Genomic DNA, 26,534 nt, shown 5'->3' on the forward strand with positions numbered 1-26,534 from the left:
ACAAAAATATATATATATATATATATATATATATATATATATATATATATATATATCAGCTGCACATATCCAAATAAGATCAAAAGAAACATAAGCTAAAATAATCATCTATCTAGAAATTGTAAAGTCTAAAAAGTTATATAAAAAATTTCTTCCATCCACACATAAAGTACTAATAAAAGTCTTTATACACCCTGCTCCCACAAACAGGGACTTTAAGTAACTGTCTTCTGAATATAATTTGTCAGCACAGGCACTTATCCCACAAAACCATATTGTTCTCCACATGCATCCCCTGCGGCTCCTAACTCAGACTCAAATGCCATCTGTGAAACAAGAATAAAACACATCTGCCCTAGAAACCATGGAGGTCCTGCAGCCACATGGCCTGAAGTCAAAACTCAGGTCACACAAGTGAGAAACCGACCTACTCCCAGACCTAAAGCTTAACTTTGAGCTGTCCCCAGGAGTGTGGGTTGTACTTGCCATGTCAACTTGGACACAGGTCCGTTTGCATTAATGAGTAATGATACTTGCCAGTCTCTCTTGGAAAGCGCAGATAACCAATCAGTTACCCAAAATTAACTTAAGAACTATGATTATGCACAGATTAGACTGGCTTAAATGTAAATAGTCATTATAATTAAATATACTTATTTCTCCATTTCCAACCTGTAAATTTATGGCTCCAGAGAGCTATCCTACTTTAACTATACCAGTCCAGGAACTGCCAAAACCCAAGCTTCTGTGTCCTTACTAAATGGATCGACTCTAGGACCAGCCATTCCAGCCTGCCACAGGATACAAAGACATTGAGAAATAGTTAATACTTTCTTCCAAAATAAAGAGATTGAGTGTGCAATGAGCTAGATGTAAGATTTTGAAGTAGACAGTGAATAGGTTGGAAAACATAGCACCTAACAATCTGGCTGACTGGAGAAAGGTTAGCACCTAGTGAGGGAGGAGCTCTGCTTCCCACTTACTCGGATGCGTTTGGCCCTGCGCATGTCATCGGCCGTCAGAGTGCTCGGGGTCGGCAGGACGCTCTCCTCAAGCTGGGGCTGCAGGTGTAGGCTGTGAGCTTCCGGCTCATGCTCCAGAGAAGATGGGGTTTCCTGTGGCAGCTGAGGGATTGGGAGAGTATTCTGTTCGGGTTGATCCAGCCCATTCAGAGTAGCTGGTTCAGCTTCGTCAAACTGCTCCTTGGGGGAAAAATGTAGCAAGTCCTGAAATTGCAATAATCAGGAGTTATTTCCCTACTTATATAGAGATTAACACTAGAAGGATTGCCAGCTAAGGTTTAGAATTGCTGCTTATTTTTTAAATGACTAGAGTCGCAATGCTCAGAAAAAATATTCTCCTTCTGGGAAAGCTGATTAGATAACTATCCACAGACTGTAAAAACTATGAGATATTCCAGATCACTTTAGGATAAAAACACTGTGACAGGACTCTATTGGAACATTATAATTTTAATTATCTAAACTAATTAAACAAAGTCCCCCAATAATATCTCCAGACAATTTCAAATCTTTAGGGCAGCAAAGTTAGGTTTTGACTGTAAGTAATATTTGAAAATACATTTTTTTTTTTTTTGCCTTTCTCTAAACATACTTTAATTAACAGGCAGGAAAGCACTGACATGACATGACTATCAACCTCCGAAGGGTATTTGTATTTAAATCCAATAATAGTTCTGTTAAGCCCTCTAAGTGAGCATCTAAGATTTAGCTCTTTCCCATCCATCCCAGTACCTGTGTCCCATCATCACACTTTTCTCCATTTTCACTGGTAATTTCCAAGCGGATAAATTTTGGAGGACGCCCTGGCCGTCGACCTGGGCCAAATCGCCTCTTGCCTCTTCCTCTTCCTCTGCCTCTTGTTCTGGGGACAAGAGATTAGGTTATAAACAGTCATAGTTACATAATACTCCATAACAAATAGTTCCTTAAATGATCCTGCTTAGCCCCAAATCTTGATTTCCTCTCACTTTATTACTTTTCCTGATTGTTTTTTTCTAATGGAAACAATTGTTTAGCTAATACACACTTTCTAAATTTCTCATCTGTACTGTCTATAGCTCAAAGAGATGCCTCAGGAAAAAAAGCTATAAAAATTCAAAATACTGACACCATTTTGCTATTGAAAAAATCTGAAAGCATGAACACATCTCTGAAGTGATGTGAGAAGCACAAACAGGACAGAACACTTAAAGTGTGTTCCTAGAGACAAGATTACATTCTTTCCTCCTCTCCCCTTTCCTTAACTCAGAGTCCTTCCAAGAAATGAGGCTTTCTAAGATTCAAAAGAACTTTACATTTTTACTATAAGCTTCTGGAAGGTCAGAACAAATTTCTAATTCAACGGTTCCATAATATGCCTAGTAAACACCAAATAAATTTTATCCCCTTTAATAGATTTCTAACATACAGAAATTCTTTAATAAAAGGGATTCAGAAAGTGTCATTAAAACCTCTTTTAGAAGATGTATGTGAAATGTGTATAAATTAATCAAATCATGCTTTAGTCTTCCATTATTCTATTAACAATGTAACAAAAATTATATATTTTTCCAGGAAGTTTTAAGATTCTTTAGTATGGAAAATTCTGAACCTAGGCAAATGTAGAGACTACCATAATGAGCCCAACATAACCATTATCTAATTTCAATATTGCCAACTCATGGCCACTTCACCACACACATACCCATTAGATTATTTTGAAATTAAATCCCAGACATCATTTCATCTATAAATATTTCAGTATGTATCTCTAAAATATAAAACTCTTTTGTATGTGTAATATATATATATGTATATGTATGTGTGTGTGTATATATATATATACATACATACACCTTGAGATAAAACTCTTTTGTATGTGTAATATATATATGTATATGTATGTGTGTGTGTATATATATATATACATACATACACACACACACACACACACACACACATATCCCCAATACCATTATCACACCTAAAAAATACTGATAGTTGTTCATATTATTCATATTATTAAATCTAGTCAAAGTTCAAATTTTCCTAATTATCTTATATTTCTTTCAACAGTTAGCTAATGAAGATTTTTGTCTACTACGTGTCACGCACTATACAGGCACTAATGATAGCAAGTTACGTACAAGAGTTTTCACTCTCAGAAGTCTAGCAGAGGCAGCAGGCATATAAACCAAAATCACAATATAAAAAGTGCTAGAATAAAGCCATGAACAGAGTTTTAGGGATACCCAGGAGGGAGTGATTTAACTCTCACGTGTCCTCCAACCACCTCAGACATTTACTCCCATGGTCATATCCTAGACCTGTCATTTTCAGTAAGTGCAGAACCCCCATTATCTCAATTCCATGTGTCACCCACTCTGACATTGTCTCCTAACTTTCTAGCTCACTCCCTCTAACTCTTGGACTCAACAATCCTTCTACCTCACTACCAACTTTAATCCAATCCTCTGTCAGTCACCTACTTGCAGTCTTATGTCCTCTTGATATTTTTCTCTCCCTTTTTCCACACATAAACTCCAAAGTCATTCATTGTAGTTACTCCCTTGTATATGCTCTTGATTTCCATCCCCACTGCTGCTTCATTTCTCTTGCTATGAGGAATGCACTTGGCAAAACCACAAAACTGTGCAACCCAACTCCCTGCCCGCCCTGCACTGGCTCTTGCAGTGAAGAAGCTGGAAAATGACACATAGCAATGCTAGAGGTCTCACTTTAATTCATGACCACGAACCTCAAGTGAGCTCTTAATGTTGCAGTCAATCATACTGTACTTCCCTAGAACATTTACATTCCCATTTTCCTAAATGCCACTTCACACCATCTCCTCTCTTTTCAAAGCCTATAAAAGTTGGCAACCCATTGGTACTACCCTATTCCAAACTACTCTCATTCTTCATCAAAACTGTTGAAATAGCTTCTAACTGGACTACCTATCTTCACTCTTACGCCAATATAATCTAAAGTGATGTTTTTATTTTTATTCAGGGTGATGTTTTAAAATATAATTGACATCACGATACTCCCTGATCAAAACCCTCTAAAGACTTCTTATCACACTTAGAATAAAATCCAAATTTCTTACTGTTATCCATAAGGCCTAACCTGATTTGGCTCCTACCTAACCCATCCTATATGATTCTTCCTTGTCTATCTTTTTTATATAGTAGAATTAAACAAATGATTTAGTTTGATGAAAGAATCCTGTTAGTGAAAAAAGTCTTAAAATCAGAGATGCAGATTATTTCAAAGATGTATGCTATCTCGAAAATTCATATTTCAGAATCTCTGTTAAGGAGAGATTTAACTAAGGTGAAAGGATCTCCTATTGCTGGGTATTGGTTATGCTGGAAGAAAAATAGTTAATGAGGACTGGGATGGGGGTGAGAGGAGGAAATGACAGATAAAAACCTTCCTTCAGCAGCCTACTGGTTACTTGTCTACATACACAAACACTCATTAGTTTGCAGAAAATACGGAAATGACTCTGGACCTTTAAAAATTAAGTTTGTGAAATCTTCCTCATAATCATACCTGCTAAACACATCCAGTTTCTCATCATGAGAATTGAGATGCTGTTGCAACTGCTCTGAGCTTATAAATCGGCGATTGCATTCATAGCAGGGCCAATTCTTCTCTTGCTCTCGAAGAACTGTAGTCACAGGAGAGAAATCATAAAGGCTGATGATTAATAGTTTTGTATTAATAGTACTGGTTTAATAAAACTCAAATGCCCAGTGTTCTCACTATTTCCATTTCACTGAAGCCCAGACTCCATAAACATATATTGTCTGCTATTTGCATTACTGTTCTAAAATCAAAGGCTACAGTTGGACATAGAGTAGTTTTTAGTATCTTATTTTCTGATATATTCATGTAAAACATCAAAAGAAAAACACTGTCACGTTACCCTCTCCCACCCACCAATACACACACACACACGTATACACACAACCTCACCACACTGGAAAAAAAGAAAGTGCTACAATGGAAATCTATATTCAGATGACCTAGTGATTCAGATGCAAGCTTCATAATCTGAGGGTATATTCCATCACAAATAACTTGAAAATCAATGCCCAATATAATCACTTTGGCAAAATGTTCAGAAGTATTTATTAAAGCTGATTATATGCATACCCTATGACCCAGCAATTCCACCCCAGATGTTCACTCAACAGAAATACACATATATGTTCACTGAAAGACATGTATAAGAGTGTTCACAATTGGCAATCTTCAACCCTGATTACAGGAGTGAAGCTTTGAGCAAGGTGATATCAGACATGGAGGGGAACAGGAGCTGGAGAATAAGCCTATGTAATGGTACCTCAGTAAAAATTCTGGATACCGAAGCTCAGGTGAGCTTCCCTGGTTGGTAATCATACATCAAGGTGCCAGGGAGGTGACATGACTCAAGGACATGGAAGCTTCACATTTGGGACACTCCTCTGCCCCCACCAAACCTCATACTGTGTCTCTTCATTTCACTGGTTCTGGTGTGTAAGCATAAGTAGAGAACTTTTCTGAGTTCTGTGAGTCATTCTAGTGAATTATCAAACTTAAGGGGATAGTGGGAACTCCCTAAATTGTAGTTAGTTGGTCCGAAGTGCAGATGACATGGGAAGCCCAGGGCTTGCAGCTGGTGTCTGAGGTGAAGAGAGTCTTGTGGAAGACTCTGCCCTTCACCTGCAAAATGTGACCTAACTCCAGATAGTTAGTGTCAGAATTACATTGTACAGCCCAAACTTCCATCTATAGTAAAACAGATAAATGAATTGTGGTACATTCATACAACAGAATACCAAATGGCAATGAGAATGAACAAATTATAAAAATACTCAACAATATGGATGAATCTCACAAACATAATGTTGAACAAAAGGTTCCCACACACCAGTGTACATATTCTATTTATATAAAGTTCAGTCACAAGCATATTGTATCTGTAGTATGGAAGTCAAGAGAGTCATTACACTTGGGAGTGAGGAGAAATTGGAAGAAAGGACAAGAGGACTTCTGGAGTTCCAGTCATGTTCCATTTCTTGACCTGGGTACAGGTTACACAGGTTATGTTCACTTTGTGAAAATTCATCAAGCTGTATACTTATTATGATTTGTGCACTTCTCTGTATGGAGATTATGCTTCGGTAACATTGACATTAAAAACAAAGTCAACATCTGTCTCGTTATGTTCTCAGAGATGATTAAGTCTAGGTCATCCTCTGATCTAGGTTCTAATTTAGTATTTGGAGGTTTTCATTATGTTAAATACTATTTTCCAGCACCCATGAAAGAAATGTAAATATGTCATTAGATCTTAGAATTAAACAAGGATGTGTAACTCTAAAAAACCTACTGAAATATCTTCTTAAATATATCAAGGTAGAAAAATTAGATTGCATAAAGATGTAATATATACAACTTAGAAATCATATATAAAATATAAAAAAGTACAACCACCTTTCCTTTCTTCCTCAGAAATGTCATGAATTTTCTGATTCACAAACTCAGCATAGGATGCAGCATACCACACCTGCAAGAATCAAGTACATCATCAAGAACTAAAGGACATCAGCAGGTGTTCTTTGTATGCTTAAATTTTTACATCTTTCTTCTGCTTACATAAAACATTTCAGGCTTTTCCACAGCCCATGAAAAACAAACCAACAACAACAGAAATCACACTGTAAGCCTTTAACACCAGTCTGCAGATGATCAGTCAAGAAGTTCATTTGCCAAGACACACTGCGTATTTTTTCTTTTTAAAAATTTGTTTTGTTATTAGAACAACTTCACAGGAGATAATATTAATAATCTCTTCATCTAAATAAAACATAGTCTCTCCTGATTTTTTTATCTGTATTTAAACACAGGTTTTTACACAGCTGTAATCATAATGGCTTCCGTCCCTACTAGTCACCAAAGGGCTCTTCCTAGGATCACTGGTGACTGTTTCAAATGCTACCACGCCCTCCTCAGTCTCTTCCTCCCTCCTACCCCACTGGCTACTTCTGCTCAGTCTCCCTGTCTGGCTCTTCTTCTTCTCCCTAACTTCAAAATATTGATGCTCCTCAAAGCTTAGTCCAAGTCCAGGGCCTCCTTATTTTTCCCTAAAGTGATTACATCTGTTTCCACCCAACTCTGTGCTAATGATTCCCAAATCAGTATCTCCAACCCAGACCCTCCCTCTCTGTTCCTTCCACATACATTCTATTTGCCTACCTGATATCATGGATGTTTCACAAACAGCCTGAACTTAACATGTCCAGAACTGAATTCTAGATGCTTCTGTACTCACACACACCCCCCACCCTTGCCTATCTTCGCCATCTCAGTAAGTACTCTACCTTCCACCCAATTGCTCAGACCTGAAACCTAAACGATATCTTGGGTTTCTCAGTTTTCTTCTGTAATCCTTTAACGAAAGCTGTTGATTGCTCAGGTGTCCTCCATCTCTGTTTCTGCCACATAAACACATGCAAGGTGAGCTCTTGCTTGGTCTTCTAATGAGCCTCCTCTTTTCTACTCTTGCTCCCTCCAATCCATTCTCCACACAGAAGCCAGAGTGGTCTTCTTAAAACACCATCAGATTCCACCATTCTCATGCGTAAAAGCCAGCAACAGCCTCTCGTTTCATAATAAACCTGAAATGCTTAGTGATAAACTCCTAAGGGGTTCATGATCTGCTCTATCTTGCTAAGCAATCTCGGCTCTCATCACTCTTCCTTCTCTATCATTCAACGAAGAGGGCCTGCTGTCAGTTCTTCAAATATACCAACTTCTTTTCCACCTCGACCTTTGCCCTTGCTGTTTCACCACCAAGAATGTTGGGTTCTTCCTCTTCACCTCTCCCCTAACCCTTCTACTCTGCTGACCCCTTCTCATTCCAGTCCTCAGCCTAGTTGTCAACTCTTCAGCAAGGCCTTCCCTAACCTGTTTATTTGTTGTTTTGGTCATTTATTATACTGAACTATTGTATTCTTATTTCATTGTTTCTGTCTTTACCTCTATAGTTCTACTACTTTAAAAGAGAAAATAATCTCCCCTCCACAGTTAAGAAGTATTCACTTCAGTGTTACCTTGTTAAGAACTTATTGGGATTAATGGTGGGAGACATAAATCTCCTTTTACATATTACCTTTGGGGGTTATGGATTACCTAGTTGATGATTTCAAAGACACGGGTTTTGTAAAGCTTTTGAAGTCTCGATTCTCCACCTAGAAAGGTATCTATTCTCACTGTGACCACAGTGAGGCGCTGTGCAACTCAGTGTTCCTGGACTGATAAAATCATTTCTCGCCGATTTTTCATTTATTTTGGGAAGCTATAGCGTATGTTGCCCCCCTCTTTGGCATGTTCCTAACATAGGCCTCTTTAACAACAACAACAAAAAGGTATGTTCACTTGGAATCACTGCAGAATTTTCATTGTATCATCAAGGGTTAATATTTACACAAATTCCAACAGAGTTATTCCCTAAAAATACGTTTCTGAAATCAGAACTCTGTACATAGAATTCTTTGGGCAAAATAAATTATTTAGATAAAGAACAGAAATCTTGTCCATATATCTGAATTTCCTTTTATAAGAACTCCTGTTTCCCAATTATTTCTTTACTTTCAAGTGAATAAATCATGTTAAGTGACCCCCATCTTTAATCACTCCATCACAAATAACTGACTGCTCCCCAAAACAACTATTCATTACCCATGGGCCTAATGTCTTCACATTGGCCTTTGATAGGCCCAAAAGTCACACGTTTTTCATTCTGTTTTACTTATGGATTATAATGAGTACATAGCAGGTATTCAATAAGTAAATAAATTACAAGGAAAGGATCATTTTTATAAGAATCCCACTTCAGGGGAAAAAAGGTAGGAAAGGCATTAAACAATCACGATTCCTAGCAGAGGCCCCGCTGACCCAGCTCCATACCTTAAGTTCCTGCTTGGGCTCCACATTCTTTATGGTTGTGTAATACACATGGTGGCCATACTGGTAAGCCACCAGGTTCTGCTCCAGGTGGTTCTCGGCTGGACGTACAAACATCATCCAGTTACAAAGTGTCTCATCCGACAACTCAAACCATAGGTCTTCATGCAAATCTCTGTCTTTTCTGTCCCCTTTATCAAGCGAAACCTGAAACCAAGAGAGAATTAAAAGCCACACCAAAAAATTAAATAAATAAATAAAACCTTCAATATGATATGCAGTAATGTCATAATATACAAAATATTACTCTGTAAATTAACGATATATCCTGATTCTTCCCTTTGTATAGAACTGCAATTGCATCTTGCCAAATGTAAAAGGGAAAGGATACTTTCCAAAGACCCACCTATAGAAGAATTAACTGGCAAAACCTAAAAGTTAACAGTCTGATTGTATAGCTTCAGTTGATGTTTCATCATTACCTAACACATCAAAAAATATTACAAGCCAGAAAATGCAAGCAAAATACTCTCTAGTTCATTACAACTTGCTTCCTTTTGAGATTCAATTGCATTTACTTGTAATGCAAAGCCTAGTGACAGGTATTTCTGTTTACAAAGTAATATTCCTTTTTTCTTTTTTTTTCAGTTACAGTTGACATTTAATATCTTATTAGTTTCGGGTACACAGCATAGTGGTTAGACATATATATAACTTACTACAAAGTAATATTCTTTCTTGGAGTTCTTGAGGATTCACCAAAGAACACCTCCCCATGATAGCAGCTAATTTCTCAAAACACTCATCCCAAATATTCTCCCTTCCCACTGCCCTTTCTTGGTTCTCCAGAGTAGCTCTCCAAGAGGCAGACAGCAAGGGGTTGAAGAGAAGCAAGAGCATCAAATGTGAAAAACAGAGATTAGTATAAATATACTTTAATTTACAGTGAACTATTCTTTAACAAAAGATTCAACAGGACAGACCTGTTTCAAAAATTCAAAAATGTTTTTCATGAAAACATTATTGGCACTTAGATTACATGAGTCTACATAATTCTCTGTATTCCAGTCAGTTTGGCGGGGGGGGGGGGCGGGGGGGGACTGTTAAAACCCCTGTTACAGGCTGAATTGTGCCCCCTCCCAAAAAATTCACATGTTGAAACCTTAACCCCTCAATAGCTCAGAATGTGACTGTATATGAAGACAGGACTTTCAAAGAGGTGACTAAGTTTAAATGAAGTCATTAAAGTGGCTCCTAATCTAATCTGACTGGTGTCCTTTTAGGAAGAGGAGATTAGGACACACAGAGACACAGGGACACGCTTGCAGAGGGACGACTATGTTGTGCAGGGGCAGCAAGATGGCAGCCATCTACAAGCCAAGCAGAGGGGCCTCAGAGGAAACAACCCTGCCAAAACCTTGATCTTGGCCGTCTAACTTCTAAAACTGAGAGAAAATAAATTTCTGTCATTTAAGCCACACATCTGTGGTATTTTGCTATGGCAGCTCTAGCATACTAAAACAGCTCCTAGGAACACACCTTTCAGAGTTATAATTCCTTAGCAAACAACTGCTATGAAATTGAATTAGGAGACTAAATGAGAAAATGTGTGCCTTTTTAAAAATAATAAGAACAAGAGCGAACTACGATAAAGCATAAATTACCTTTAGATGAATATAACAGTCTTTCAGCTCGGACTCCCTGACGAGGGGTCCCTCCACGGGGCCAAACTGAGTGCGCTTGGGAATGCGCCTTTTGGAGAACACACCTCCAAGGAACCGGTCGATGTAGAGGACCAGAGGGAGGCTGGCTCTTGCTCTGGTGAGCACGGGCCTGTTGGGGATGGGGTGCAAGGGGCCATGCTTTGGGCACACTGAAGAGTGTGCATTGTTACACTCCTCACACCCTGCAAAAAAAAGAAAATCTGGAAGTGGAATCCTTCAACATGACTCTATCTCAAGTAAAAAGTGCTAACCCGAAAATTCCCCCAATCTGTTTTCAAGCCAAAATTCAATTGACTCCTGCAATTATAGTACCCATTCAATTGTAATATATTAGTTTTCATAGACCAATAAAATCCTCTACTTTTCCTCTAAAATCAAGCAGAAATTACCTTATGCCTGCCAAAAAATAATATGCAGGCTGTGACTTATTTCTCTACTGGATAATTCAATAGCAGCCACTAAATTTATAAATCAGTTATAACATGTCTGAAAAAAGAAGAGCTTATTAGGCTAAATGTTATAAAATCTGATGAGATAAAAGAGGTGAAGTTTATAGTATGCAAATTATATCTTTAAAAAGCTGTTAAAAAACCCTGACAACACTGTTTAATCATTTTTTTTTTTTTCCCAAAGGAAATTATAGAAGCCTCATTGTCTGGGCATGTTTGAGAGTTCAATGCATATTGTGTGACGATGATACTAAAATGAATGGATTTAACATCTCAGCCCTCATGCACTGGGATGACACAATTAGCCCAGCCCTGATGGGACATGTAGTTTCAGCTCATTCTCCAAGTGATCAGTTTGCACTAAGTATGCACACTCATTCTTTCTTTCCCCATAGCACCCATCTGTTAGCTAACTGCCAGAATTAGATGTGGACCACTAAAGATCATACTCAGGACCCTTAGGAAATTTAATTAACCAATCATATTTTACCCAACTACGGCAGTGTGATTAGGAAATGATTATTTTCAATTTCTACAATTCTCCAATAGTGGAGAACTACTTTGTATTAATGTTTCTAAGAGAAAGTGACTTTATGTGTATTTGAATAGGGAGCGACCTTAAAATGTGTGAATTCAAGGAAAAACAAAAGGAGGAAGTTTTCTAGTGGATATGGAAATGAGCTCTGGCTCCATGCAAATGGAAGATCCTGGGAGAAATATGGTGTACCACAATGCTCTCAATAGCCTGGCTCACTCAAATAAATGAGACAAGAACTTTGTCATAGAAGCATGAAAATCTATGGGAAGAAGCAATGATTTGGTAGGTAGAAGCAGGAGCACCTTCCCCCACTGGTAAGCAATACAGAGAGGCAGTAAGTGTGATGGTGAACCATGGCCACACTGGAGCTAGACCACTTGAGTTTGAATCCTGACCCTTGCAACAACTGAGCATGACCTTGGGAAAGCTACCTACCTCATAAGACTGTGGACAGCATGAAACAAATCAGAAAATGTAAAGCACTAGTGCCTGCAAGAGAGGCAAAAGCAGCAAAGCAAATGTATTAAAGCTGAAATGGCTGAATATTCCAGAACTGGACAAATTTATCATAGTGGTTTGGGAGCCCAAGCTCTGGTATCAGGAGGATGTAGGCTCTATGCCTGAGCCACTGCTCACCCCTACATCGCACTGAGCTGCCTAGCGTCTTCTGAGCATCAGTTCATTCATCAGTAAAATCAGAAGTCTCGAGGCACTGCCTGCCTCCCTCACTCACTGTTGCGAGGTGGAGTGAGGTGAGGCCCACAGAGCAGGGAGCAGTGTCCACACACAGGAGCCCCCACTCACAGGAACCAGCGGTACTTACACAAGTCATGTGGGTCAAAGGGCCGAGGCGGATCTGGTCCCCAGTCATCCAGGTCTGTGTCTTCACCATCTTCCTCCTCATCTTCCTCCGTGTCCTCATCCTCATCCTCATCTTCTTCCTCTTTGGCCTCTAGTCTACCCATAGGGTTCTGAAGAGTGGCCAAAGGGTCTGAGCCATCCACACTCTCAATTGAAGGTAATACCTGATTATGCACCGGTAATGAGGCCTGGACAAAGTTGCACCATAAAGTTAGCATGCATTTGCTTTTAGCTAGCTAGTACACAGGCACACACATAAAATACAAAGTTGTGGTAGCAGATATTCTTCACACTAGTTCCCTTCAAGGCCCTAGAGAAATGATTTCCATCTATCAGCTCTAACGAGGAATTTGCCTTCATTTTTGCTGTTTCTGCCCACATGTGAGCAGTCTGATGAGAAATCCTGGGTGCCTCCTCTTTTGGCACCAGCAGGAGATTCAAACCCCAAGAGCACCTGATTATTTGCGTAGGAATCCTCATGCTGACCTTACCCATTCACCTCAACAAAATAGTCTCCTTTCCTTGCTCATTCAATCCATTTCAAACATGCTTGAGAGCCTTGCCTTTTCTCCCTAGAGACTTCAAATATATAAGCAACAAACCTTTTCATCCCCTCTTGGTGCATGCATGGTATCATCGATCTCAATATCTGAACTCAATTTTAGGTGGGGGTCCCTCCTGCCTTTCCAGGGAGACCACGGCATAGTGTAGACAATGATTTGACCTATCTTCAACTACTCCACCTTAAAACTAAACACTAGTGCAACACATAATTGGTAAAGTTAAATGGCTAACAGCTCTCTTCTACAGAGAAGCTTAGGTGTTCAGGTAAGAATGAAAGAGATGCCTATTTGCTTCATTATGCTGAAGCGAGTCTTTTGCAAATAAACAAAGTTTTGGTCATGTAATGGGTTAATGCCACCTTACCAAATACTCTGGTAGAAAAGAAATGGTATCTTAAAAAGTTCTCTCATCTCCTAAATAAGCATATGGGTTATATACTACTCCAGATTCCTTTTATCCAAACTTATTTCTCCTGCCCAATTAGCACCATACTCAAGTCATGTCCCTTGCATTTTAAAATGCTTACTCCCTTTTTCATTATCTCTCCATATGTTGTTTTCCTCACCTAGAATGCTCTTCCTGCACCAATCTTCTAAACCTAATATCATGTTCCAGTCTCTTCATGAATCTCTGACTGCTCTAGCCCTCCCTGACTTTTCTCTGCCCTGATCTCCTGTGGCACTTGAAGTCATAGAATCCTGCTCTACAACATCATTCAGCCTCTGCTTCCACATTTCATCACCCCACAGGACAGCTGAAATCATTTCAGAATAGTTCAACGGTGCTTTCTGTGAAGTCAAGATCTCCTGGCATGCATCTTCCATGCATTGGCTGGGGCCTACGACTTGCCTCTCAAACTAGATAGAATAAGTTTAACCCTTCTGCCACATGAAGACAGTTCTTCAAATATTTCAAGACCAAAACCCCTAATTCATTCAATCATTTCTCACACAGCCAAACTTCCAGATCCCTTGTCATCCTCTTGTCTTCATCTGCTCCTCAGTAGAGTCCATATCTTTATGAATACAGCATCGACTTGCATTATCACTCATGATGGCTACTGTTCTACTGCTGAGCCATTTTGAATTTGCAGATAACTAAAATCCCAGAGTGCTTTTTCCCCTCTCATAGTATGCTATTAAACCATTTTTCTCCTCCTCAGAACTTAAATAGCTGATTTTTAATTAAATGGGGGAGGGGGGCGGCGTGGGGGGAGTTGCACTGATCTCCAGTAAATTTCATTTTATTAGTTGTTCTGATCTTCTGGTCTGCCAAGATCTTTTAGAATCTTGATGCTGACATCTCACACATCAGCAATCCCTCTTAGCTTTGTATCCATTGCCAAATACCATCTACTTTTCAATTAGTATGCATTTTCATGTAAGTCCATCTTCCCTCTTCAACTGCACCTCGGAGGAGCACAGCATAGGCTTTGGAGTCAGACAGATTTGGATTAAAATCCTGGCCTCACCACTTATCAAGTTAATAAATTTCTCTGAACCTCAGTTTCCTTATCTATAAAACAGACATAGTAACAAACCTATACCTCATATGTTGTTATGAAGACTAAATGAAACAATGAGTATATGAGGCCAGTAGTAGAGTACTTGGCATTTAGTAAGTGCTTAATATTAATAATAATAGGTTATTATTATCATAAGTTCTATATGGATGGAGATGACATCATATATTTCTCTATACCTTAAAAGACTGCTGAGCATTAGGCATCCAATGAAGATTAGTTTATGAAAATATATTTGACCCTTTGGGAAATGACATAAATCCCTTTAGGCAGCTAAAGGAACTCTGCTGCTATTCATAGAAACATCTTTTTTCAGTTGGACATCTAAATCTGAGAACTTCTTAAAACTCTATAATGAAACAGTATTGTGTGTGTTTTCAGAGCCTGATTGCTATGCCAGTTTAAGATCATTGCTCAACATTTGAAATACTCAGGCTTCAGAAAGCAGATAAAGTCAGTTACCTCAAATAGCACACGCATGTTTTAACATGCATTCATTTAAGCCGAGAGCCCAGACTTTTACATGACATTCCATATCTGTAGCTCAGGGCCTTTTAGAAGCTTGGGAGGACAAAGTTCTTGGAGCTGCGTCTGCTTCGGTTTCAATAAAAACAGAATAAAATGCCCACTGAGGTGAAGACTCAACAAGGAAAAGGGCAGGGGACTTCTGACAATAAAATTGCATTGCTACCTCCTTCTGTATCCTCTCCTGATCCTGCAATGAGGCTACGTTGTTCTCACTTGTTATCTCAGAGCACAGTTTCAGTATCGCCCTTTATTCAAAGCACTTAAATTTTATGCCAGTGTTAGTGATGAATGTTATCACACACTGAACAAACCAAAGCATATATCCACCTCTTCTCCTCATAAATTCTTTATCTCTTTGCAGAGCCAACCTCAAAGAATGAATTCAGCAATTCAGAGTTATTCCAGTGAAGCTGCGATGTATTTTTTTCCCAACAGATGCTGCTAGAAAGGCTGTGGTTAGGCAAGGTTACTGCTGGCTTCTCACCACTGCTGAGAAAGCTGACATTAAAATAGTACCAACAACCTTCTCCTCCCCCATGCTGGAACTCTCCTAAAAGACTGTGGCAAAGAAAAGGCTTGAACACTTTAGCGTTATCAGAAAAGACTGATTTAAAGCAGAGGTTGAACACATACCAGAATCATGCAAATGCTGTTGAAAAGGGATGAAAGGGGTTGATGACAATCATTTCTAGGTAAGAACTGTATATTTCTAGATAGCATAGACCTTAACATACAGTAGGCATGAATACAAATTTGTTTAATAACTCAAATTCAACTTTCAAATTTACTGAGAGCTAAGCATATTTTTAAATTCCTTTGAGGCCAGGTAACATTACCGCACAGCTCCTAAGTGGCAGAGATAAAATCCAAGTTCTGACTCTGCCCTGCTTTTTCCACTACATCACAATGGCCTCTGTGGGAGTTAAGTCTATTCAAGGAGGGCAGCAGAGTAGGTAAACATTATACACACCTTGAATATCAGAGCCACAAGGTAACCACACCTGCTCCGGAGACAAGAGCCAGGCAATATGGTGGTGAGCAATGTGTGCCAATTATACTTAGAGGAAAAGAATATGAAACAAAAAATTTTAATCCTGTGCATTTTGTCATGCACAATAAAACACAGTAGGAGGAAAAAGAATTTGTTAAACTTATGATACACTTTCTCCTTCCCGCTTAATATCACTCTCTATAATTATTTCTGCAACTATATAATGCATTTCAGGATACAATTTATCTGGAGAAGTGAAATATGAAGCTATACTGGACAGCAGCAAACACAACAGAATGCTCTGGAGTCCTACTGAGACCAATTATCAGTGCAGCATATTTCCTTCTCAGTGTGTGGGAAGTCACACATGTTCATTTTCAGAAACAAAGAGAAGACTGTGTTTCTAGGTCTAGAGAGTACCAGTGCCTTTCTTAAGGATAAGGGAATGCATATATGAAAAAGGCTTCAAGTGAATTTTGCCACCACTAAAAACAATTGAAAATAGAAACCTTTTTGCTAAGAGAGAGAGAAAATAAAGGCATTTATCATCTTTGTTAAACCCACACTCCAACTTTCTATCCAAAATTTATCCAGGTCACAGAATAAGCTGACTATAACTGAGGTGTTATAGCCAGAAATAAAAACCGTGCTGGTTGAAAGGAAATTGTAGTAAAGAAAGATGCTAAGCCAATAATTACACTGCCTTGTAATGTCAAAGTTCATAGAACTATCTGAGTACAACTTTCCTTTTATACAGAACATGAAACAAATATTGTTTCTGGAGATCGGAGAAAATGAAGGGCCCTTTGGGGTGTAAATGGCAACAAAACTTCTAATTAAAACTATGCCTTAATATTAAAACAACAGAATACCATTTTGCATATCAGACTGGCAAAGTTTTTAAAGAATGCAAATACCCAGTGTGGCAAGGGTGTGTGGAAATGGGCATTCTCATGTTGTTGGTGGAAATGTAAATTTTTTCAGCTTCTTAAAAGCAATTAAGAAGTTTTATTGAGATAACTTTCCCATTTATAATAACAAGCTTCAAACATATATCAAATAGAATAGTATAATAAACCTCATGGACCCATCACTCGGCTTTCATAATTACCAACTCATGGCCAACCTTCTTTCAACTATTCATTCACCCACCCACTTTCCCCCCTCACTAGATTATTTTGAAACAAAACTCAGACGTCATTACAGATATCATCTGTAAATAGTTCAATAGATATCTCCTTTTTTAAAAAAAGACTTTTATATATTACATATCCCAAAATTAATCTTTCCTTAATATCATCAAGCGACCAGTTAGTGTGAGGATTTCCCCAGTCATCTCATAATTTTTTTAATAATTGGCTCGTTCAAATCAGGATCCAAACAAGGTCCCCATATGTCAATTGACTGATATGTTTCTGAAGTCTCTTTTAATCTGTAAATTCCCATTCCTATTCTTTTCCTTCGCAATTTACATGTGGAAGAAACTAGGTCATTTGTCCTACAGTTTTCCACAGTCTGGATTTTGCTGACTACATTCTTGTGTGTCTTTTAACTTGTTCCATTTTGTCTACCATGCTTCCTGTAAGCTCATAGTGGAATCCAGAGACTCGATGAGATTCAGGTTCATTCTTTTGGTAGGATTATTTCATATATGGTGAAATGCAATAGGAGGTACACACCACCACTAGGACTATAATGAATGGTTCTCTCTTTTTCATGATATTAACAATGTTCAGAGGGTAAATTGATCCATCCATTATAAGATGCTTCATCAGCTTTTTCTTGATGGATTCAAACTATTGTTGATGATTATTGCCTAGATCCACATTTCATTAGAAGATGAAAAGTGGTGATATTCTAAGCCAATCATCCCCTCTTTATTTATTAGTTGTAATGCTTCTATAAAGTAATTGTTTACCTAAGTACATTCAGGGATAAAGGCTGCATTCTTTCCCATCATTTACCAGTTTCCTGAATAGTGTGGTGGTCCCCTAGCATCTTCAAAAAGTGACTAATGAGTTCTTTCTTTTAATATCAATATGAGCTTGTGGATTTTAAATATATCTAATGTATTTCAATCTAATGTGATTATTTTCCTTTCTTTCCAGGTCAAATTGTCTCATTTTGGCCCCTTCAAGTTAGATCATCAGTTCTTTCCACAAGACCACAGAACAAAAGTTTTTACTAGCTTCCTTACATTCTGATAAGATAAGATGTTTTAGACACATCTTGTATATTTCCTGCCCAGAGTTGGAATCTGCCATTTCTCTACGTAGCCCTGATCCTTTTACTGGAAAAATGTATTTAGAGACCACATCAGCTCATTGCTGCTGGATGAATGACTGTATCTAAACCTTTCTAGTGGCCAAAACATGTTTTTTCAAGAGAAAACATATCATGAGTTCATACTGACATTCTAATTCAAATTTAGGATTCTGGGTTTTTATTAAAACTTGTTTGATTTTTATATTTGTATCTTTTCTCACTTTCACAAAAAAAATCATGGTTCTTAAATAATTTTAAATGTTAATACCATTAGTTTCTATCATGTCTCTTTGAGGAATTTATTATAAGAAAAACATCTGATATGATATCTATGACAGTATTATTAGTAGTAGGAAAAATAGGAAATAACCTACATATAAAACAATAGAAAGAGAATATAGAAAACTGTACATCCCTATAATAGAATACTATATCGTCAATAAAAATGGTATTGTAGATTTTCAGGATGCTATTAAAACAAAAAAGAAAAATATCAAAATGAAAGCTTTCTCCTGTTCTTTTTGTTTCAATTGAGATAAAATTGACATAACATTATATTAGTTTCAGATATACAACATAATAATTTGATATTTGTAGAAAGCTACTTTAAAAGAAAAATAAATCAAATACTCTGGCTGAAAATACAAGGACTATTGAATAAATATGTAAAACCCCAAACAAAATATTAGCAAATCAAATCCAAATTCAGGTATACATGAAAAAGATCAATTAGAGTTTATTCTAGAATGCAAGTCTGGCTCGATTATTAAATATCAATTAATACAATTCACCAAATTAACAGAAAATAGGAGAAAAATCTCAACAGATTCAGAAAAAGCAGTAAATAAAAATCAATGTCCATGAATAATGATAAACATCAATTAATAATAAATGTACATTAAGAACTAAAAATAAAAATAATGTTCTTAATCTAATAAAGGGTATTCTTTTTATAAAAATTCTGCACTAAACATTATCCTTAATAGTGAAAGTTTTTCCTCTGAGCAGGAAGGAAAAAAGAAAACCTACCAACACCACTTCTATTCAATAATATATTAGAGATCCTAGCCAGCAGACAAAAAGAGAACAGGAAAAGAAAAAAAGAAATACAAAGATTCAAAAGGACTGGAAAGAAATAAATTGTCAATATTCACAGACAATATGACTATCAAAAAATCAAAAATATAAGTTAGAAAATGAAAAAGAAATTATACTATTTATAATACCATCAAAACACACCAAATATCCAGGAATAAATCTACTGAAAGATTTGTAAGACCTCTACCCAGAAGACAATTAACTTTTATTTTAAACTCAAGGATATTTCATGTTCACAGACTAGAAGACACAATATTATAAGGATATCAATTCTTCATACACTGATGCATAGCTATAATGAAATCCTAATGAAAATCCTGCAAGATTTTTATAGAAACATCCAGGTTGATTCTGAAATGTACATAGAATAGCAACGGGCTATTCTCAAAGAAGTTCAAAGTGGAGGAAGGATCACAGTATTTCATAAAACTGAATACTATATAGCAATAAAAATAGAAGGGAAAAAACTCCACAGCTTCACCCAACAATACTAACTAATCTCCCAAACATAATAATAAACAAAAGAAGCCAGACAAAAAGGAAATAATACTAAGTATGCCATTTATTTAAGTTCAAAACCATGGGAAACTAATCTATGGTGTTAACAGGCAGGAGAGTACCTTTGAGGGGAAAGGAAGGAAAAGTGATTAGGAGGGAGCATGAGAATGGCTTTTAGGAGCTGGTAATGTCTATTGTTTAATCTGAGTTTTGGTTATAGGGTATGTTCACTTCTTGATATATCATTGTACTATATGCTTACAAATTTTTTTGCATGTTTATATATGTATGTTATAATTTATTTAAAAAGTAAATTAAAAAATCATAAGGAAATATGGTAAACATAAAGGAAATTACACAAATAACATGGAAAAGAACAGATGTAAAAATGATTATAGAGAACATGTTAGATGTGGAATGCAAAGGAGAGTCAATATACTCATGTCTGATATTCCTAAAAAAGGGAACATATCAAGTGAAACTGAAAAAATTTTCAAAGTTTCAAGAGATAAAATTTTTCTAAAACAAAGTCTTAACCTATACATCAAAAGGACACACCCTGTCCTAGGAAATTCTGATTCATATGCTGGTGAAGACATCTGACTTCCAAGAAAACTTCAAGGATAAAGATAGAATCAAACATGCATTAAGACGGAAAAGAAATGAGGAAAATATTCAAATTTAGAGTCCAGATTTCTACAAATTAAATGCCAGTAAAGAATGGAATAAAATTCTAAATAACTCTGGTTACTGGACAGAGCATAAATATATTAGTTACAAAAATAATGCAACTAACACAAAACAGTGGAGAGGGAGGCGGGAGGAAGTGTCGGTGAGCTGACATCCACATCATCACAGCAGAAGCCAAGAACAGACAGAGACTGAAGCTCAAGTGCAGTTTAGGAAAACAAAATGAAGCCAAACTCTTCCAGGTTCACCTCAATTTCTTTTTCTTCAGCTAAATTCAAGTAAATTTAAGTTTAAAGTATTCAGATGAACAATAGCATTTGGGACACAGTGCCATTTCCCCTGTTTATTTATCTTTGTATGTCTGGAAAGGTGTCTGGAATAATAATAGCTACCAACTTTTCAGTTAATGAGGATGTGTCTGGGCAGAATTTGCTTATTTATTTGTTTATTTATTTGTTTGTTTGCTTTTAATGTACTTCTCTTTTTTGGTATTGCTTCAATCTTTTGTTTAAAAAAAGTCATCGCTCCAAAAATGAATAATGAATTAATCATCTATGAAAGACAGATAATTCATTTTATTTTTTCCTGCCAACTTGTACAAACTAATCGAATCTACTCATTCCTTCCTTGATGGAATCAGTAAATAGTCACAGAACTGGACATGGCTTGTTTCATCAAAAAAATATACCTAACTGTTACAAAATTATGAAAATAAAAATAACTGCTATAGACTGAATGTTTGTGTCTCCCCAAAATTTATATGTTGAAACGGAATCCTCAGTGTGATGGTATTGGGGTAGCCTCCGAGAGGTGAGTAGGTCATAAAGTGGAGCCCTTATGAAAGGGAATACTGCCCTTACAAAAGAGACCCCAGAGAGCTCTCTCACCCTTTCTGCCACGTGAGGACACAGTGATAAGATGGCCGTCTATGAACCAGGAAGTAGGCCCTCAACAGACACCGAATCTGCTGGTGCCCTGATCTTGGATATCCCAGCCTCCAGAACTGTGAGAAATAAATCTCTGTTGTTATGAGCCACCTAGTATATGGCATTCTGTTGTAACAGCCTAAACAGATTAAGACGAATTTTCATGCAAGTTCACAGACTCCACAAAATTGTAGATCACTGACAATCAGGGTTAAATTTAACCATAACTCATATCATAAAGACTTGTAAGAATTTTCTCTATATTTCATAAATAATGTTAACACAACTACTATTCGATTTTCAAATTTTAAAATATAAGTATCCAAATCACCTATAAAAAAGTTAAAAAGCAGAAAGTGCTCACTAATTGCGAATTTAGTGGATAACCACTCAGGACACTCAGTGATATAGCTAAATAGGTCACACTAGCCAACATGAAAATAAAACTATTTGGACTCATACTCCCTTTAAAGTAAGACTGACAATACCTAGGTCCTGTACCTTCTTTATCATTTTTACAACCTGGAGGAAAATAAGGAGAAGTCCCTCAAAGTCAAAAAGGACATATTAGAAATATGGATAAAAGAAAAGAAATGTTTAAAGGATAACCAAAAAGAATCTCAGTTTTTTCAGAAGCTAGAATGAGAAAGGTTACCATCAAATTTAATTTAATATATAAGACATGGAGAGAGCATGAACAGTACAGAGGGTTGGGCAACATTCCAGGAAATGATAAAATTTATAGTATCATCCACAAACAACAAAGAAGCAAAAAGGCAACTCTTTACCTGCTGAGCTGTAGCATCCTGTTGGACATAAGCTACCTGGCCTGGATCTGTAAACAGAGTCTAGACAAAAATAAAAATTAAAAAAACACAACAACAAACTTATCAATACATCTTTAGACACCTCGCCTACACAGGAAAAATTATCCCACTGCTAAGTACCAATTCAGGAGAGAGTTAACTCTCATATAGCTAGCAATAATCCTTCATTAATAAAGAAGATAAAGATAGTAATCTTACATTTAGCTAAAGTCTTTTATTAGATGACTCCAAAGAAATTGTATAAGCTAACCATCTCAGTTGGCTAACATACTTCATGATTTTCCTCTTAAGCAAAGCCTCTCTTGAGGATGAATGTCATAGCTAATTAAAAAGGCATGTCAAGAAAATGTAAGACATGCCATGAATGAGGGTGCATACACTCACACATAACATGTATCACAGGAGTAGGCTTGCAAGTAAATGAAAATAGATACAGATATATAGACATACAGAAGAGTATTATATATACAAGCATTACAACTCTATCAAATATAAAATGTACACTATTGGAAGTAGAAGAAAAATAAGTTACATTTAATGTTCCATAGATTCTTTTTGAAAATAGCTATTAAAATCATAATTTTTTAAAAAAAAGTTCTCATTATAAACACATAATAATTTGAGTCATGAGGCAGCAAAGCTAACTAGAGAAGAAAAATCTTTGAAATTATTTTAGCTAGGGCACCACAGAAAATCTCCAATGCAGAAAAATATTCCCCTAAAGCTTTCAAAAAATTTTAATTTGCCCATGCCTTCAGCAAATTATGGGAATAAGAACTACGGTTATGTTTTGATTGCAGAGAAATATAAAAGAGAATTTCAGCCAGTGTCAGATTCTTAGATTTGACCAAAAAAATTATAATTGAGACATTTAATTGCATAGTTATAAACTAAAAGCAGGGCACAGAACATTCTTTAAATAAACTATGTGATTTTATTTGAATATAGTTAGGGGACTAAAACTAAGCAAAGGTATTCCAAAACTATCATCTATTTGGCAATTTCAACTTTATACCAATTTGAAAGGTATTGATTAGGTGGGCCCCATTTCTTCTTGGAATCTGAGCCTCTTGATTAAATATTGCATGAGTGACATTTTTATTATCAAGATACTACTATAAAAGTATGGAACTTTTTTTAATATGTTTAAAAGTACTTTGTACAGTGTAAAGTGCTAACAAAGGAAACTAACATTTATATATTGGGGAATATTTGTGTCCTGCATTTGGAAACTAACAGCCCATGAGACTGGGAAAAAAATAAAAGTAGCTATAATTGTACGGCCTTACCTTTGCTCTGTTACAGTCTTACAAATAAGTAAGGTATTAATAGCACTTAATAAGCTAGTAGGACCCTTTGCTTACACATTTAACTTTAATAATCTATACATTTTCACTGATCCACCTTTGATTAAGCTATACAGAACTAAATGCCATTTTTGGTTCTTGATATTTAGGAAAAGTAACAAGTTGATAATCTAGACCATGATAACTGGCAAGAACTGATATGAGGCTAGTGCTCTAACTCCATATTGCATTTAATTTAAATAAATAAGTCAGATCTTCCTCTGCCAAGTTGGTTATAAATTCCTTGAAAGCACAGATCTTATCTGAATATTTCCTGCATCACCAGCCCTTTGCAATGACTGGCAGAAAATAAACATAAGTAATTAGTGAATTAATTGATTAATAAACAAACTATATACAATAATCCTTCACATGCCTGAGCAGCTTCCACAGGATGGATGTATACCAGTGTATGCTCCGGACCATCCACTGAAGTGTAGGAGGCACCATCTGCTGTGTATACCACTTGCGGGGGCGGACGAACCTGGTCATCAGTGTAGACAATTTGAGCCACAGTTCCAGCGTCTGGAACAAAGTGTACCTGGGGCAAAAAAGCAGCCAGTATGTAGCAACTACTCTAATAGAACAAAACCAATCCCACACAGAAATAGTTGTCCAGACATATTTGATAACATTACCAAATTACAAAATTCAAGTGATTCCGTAATGTAAAAAAATATGTCAAGTCTCAAAAGCCAATTGCTTTCAAGGCATCATAAAAATTCTACTTTGTAACCAATAACGCCTTTTAGCAGACACATTAAAATAAGGTCATTTTCTTTCTTACAAGTTCTTTCATACTCCAAGGCTATATTGGAGGCACTTCAGTAAATGTTTGCTGAATCAACGACTGCAACAAAATTCCTTGCCAGCTAAGTAAACATACAGAAAATGTTAATGAAGTACTTTTCAGGGGTTCTGGACAACTATTTCAGCAATCACCAGAGTAAATAATTTTCTATCTACCAAGAACTAAAACAGAAACTGAATTTCCTAAAATGCTTTAAGAGTACTCAGCTTTAGAGGTTTGAATTCTTGAAGGCTCAAGTTTGGCACACAGCCTAATGCCTGATATTGAAGGTAGAGAAGCAGATGGCCAAAGTACACATTTGGGAGAGAAATAATTTATGTGCTGATATTGAAATTAGGCACTCGAAGGTCAGAATTCTTATTCTTATACTGTCTTGGCTCTAGACCTAACTTTATTATTTCAGTTTTCTCCAGTGGAGAATAGTAGATCCCAAAAATGATTCAATCCCCAGAAAGAAACCTAGAGATCAAATGCAATCAAGTACCACAGAAATAAAACAAATTTCCACTTCTATACTAAGTCCAGCTTCCACATGAATTTGATTTGTCCATGAGCACATAGTTTATATATTGGAAGAATAAGCCTTATAACATATTTGTGCAGTTTTAAGTGTTGCAAGATAATGTTGTGACTTTAAATATATTCATTAACATCAAAACCTTGGACTGGTTTCAGTGCTTAAAAAAGGCAAAAAAAAAAAACCCAACCCGTATTTCCTCAAAAGAAGAATTACCCAAGCTCTTCAACCTGGTCTTCACCACTTACTCTTCTGCTAACTACTTGCTGGGAGAAGGAATGGTGAGGAAGAGGGGGTGCCATGAGGGATAGTGAGTTCTGCTATCTGATCACCCATAAATGGGGACTCTGGTCACACAGAGTGCCATAACCATATTTTCTTTTATTCTGTTCTTTAATGGACCACATTTTTGTTTATGAACAAAATATATGAAAATAACCTTCAAAATGGCTTCCAGGAGAACAAAACAGCATTCTCAATGATTCTGCAAGGAGTATCTCTGGAACTTTTTTTAAAGTATTCAAACTTTTAAATCATACCAGATTATCAATTTTATTTATTGTAATATTATATTGCTTAAATTAAATAAAATATTTATATTTAAATGTTTCAATGTCAACTTCATGATTTTGATAATAACATTGTAATTATACAATTTGATTAAAAAATTAAATAAAAATTACATATTAATTATAATGCTTAAATGTTAAATTTTATACTTTGGTCCCATATAAAACATGGCTCCATATGATTACCGACTCTTCTCAAAATTCAAATCCATACCAAAATGCAGAGGTTTGCCTTTGTTAAGAATAGTCAAAAGAACGTATAGCTGGCTATGATAGCAATTTGGAAGGCAGAGATCATCAATTCCAGAAGCATTTGAATAAATAACTAATCTCCAGAGCTACTGATTTAATGGGACAACTTTCAATTAGAGGTTTACATTCCGAATTTGAAAAGAGAAAAGCCACTTACTTTATAGACATACCTTGTACTTCACTATTCTCAAAGAATCAAAACCCTATACTAGATAACATCAAAGAAACACCTTTCAGCACCAATAACAATATAAAACAGGGGAGGGAAATAGATCATGACAATGAGTTGAGGAAAGGCAGAGAAGCCTCTGGGTGGTAGCTCAGCTCTTCTGAATCACACTAAACCATACTGACAAGGCATTCCAAGTGCTGAAACACTGCCTGTTCCTTACCTACCAGCTCTGCATGTCAGCTTCCTCCCAACTACTTATTACTATATAGAAGCTGCTATTCACCTGTCAACAATCTGTACCCAACTAAAAAAGTGCTATCAATACCAAGCTGGAAAGACCACTCTTTCACCTGTGCAGCATTCTCTTCATGTTCTGCAGATGTAGGCCACACGTGTGAGCTTTCATCTTTGGAATCCATCCTTTCC

At 36.6% G+C, this 26,534-nt stretch overlaps 1 protein-coding gene across 3 annotated transcripts in view; it reads right to left on the minus strand.

The window, feature by feature from the left end:
• The window catches only part of PRDM10 (PR/SET domain 10), a 51,586-nt gene extending 25,058 nt beyond the window's left edge, over positions 1-26,528 (minus strand). The window contains exons 1-10 of one of the 3 annotated variants that reach the window (XM_006905782.3): positions 26,459-26,528; positions 24,164-24,328; positions 22,403-22,462; positions 12,495-12,720; positions 10,625-10,866; positions 8,964-9,167; positions 6,489-6,561; positions 4,560-4,677; positions 1,755-1,884; positions 984-1,226 (exon numbers count right to left, since the gene is read on the minus strand). In XM_006905782.3, the coding sequence (XP_006905844.1) occupies positions 984-1,226; positions 1,755-1,884; positions 4,560-4,677; positions 6,489-6,561; positions 8,964-9,167; positions 10,625-10,866; positions 12,495-12,720; positions 22,403-22,462; positions 24,164-24,328; positions 26,459-26,527 (1,530 nt within the window). In that variant the 5' untranslated portion in view covers position 26,528. Of the gene's footprint in view, positions 1-983; positions 1,227-1,754; positions 1,885-4,559; positions 4,678-6,485; positions 6,562-8,963; positions 9,168-10,624; positions 10,867-12,494; positions 12,721-22,402; positions 22,463-24,163; positions 24,329-26,458 lie in introns of all 3 variants that reach the window. The other 2 variants (XM_015597646.2, XM_015597639.2) reach the window with 2 other exon arrangements.
• Between the last annotated feature and the right edge of the window lie 6 nt (positions 26,529-26,534).

The sequence above is a fragment of the Pteropus alecto genome, unplaced genomic scaffold, assembly GCF_000325575.1.
Source record: "Pteropus alecto unplaced genomic scaffold, ASM32557v1 scaffold210, whole genome shotgun sequence".
In the NCBI taxonomy this organism is placed as follows: Eukaryota; Metazoa; Chordata; class Mammalia; order Chiroptera; family Pteropodidae; genus Pteropus; species Pteropus alecto.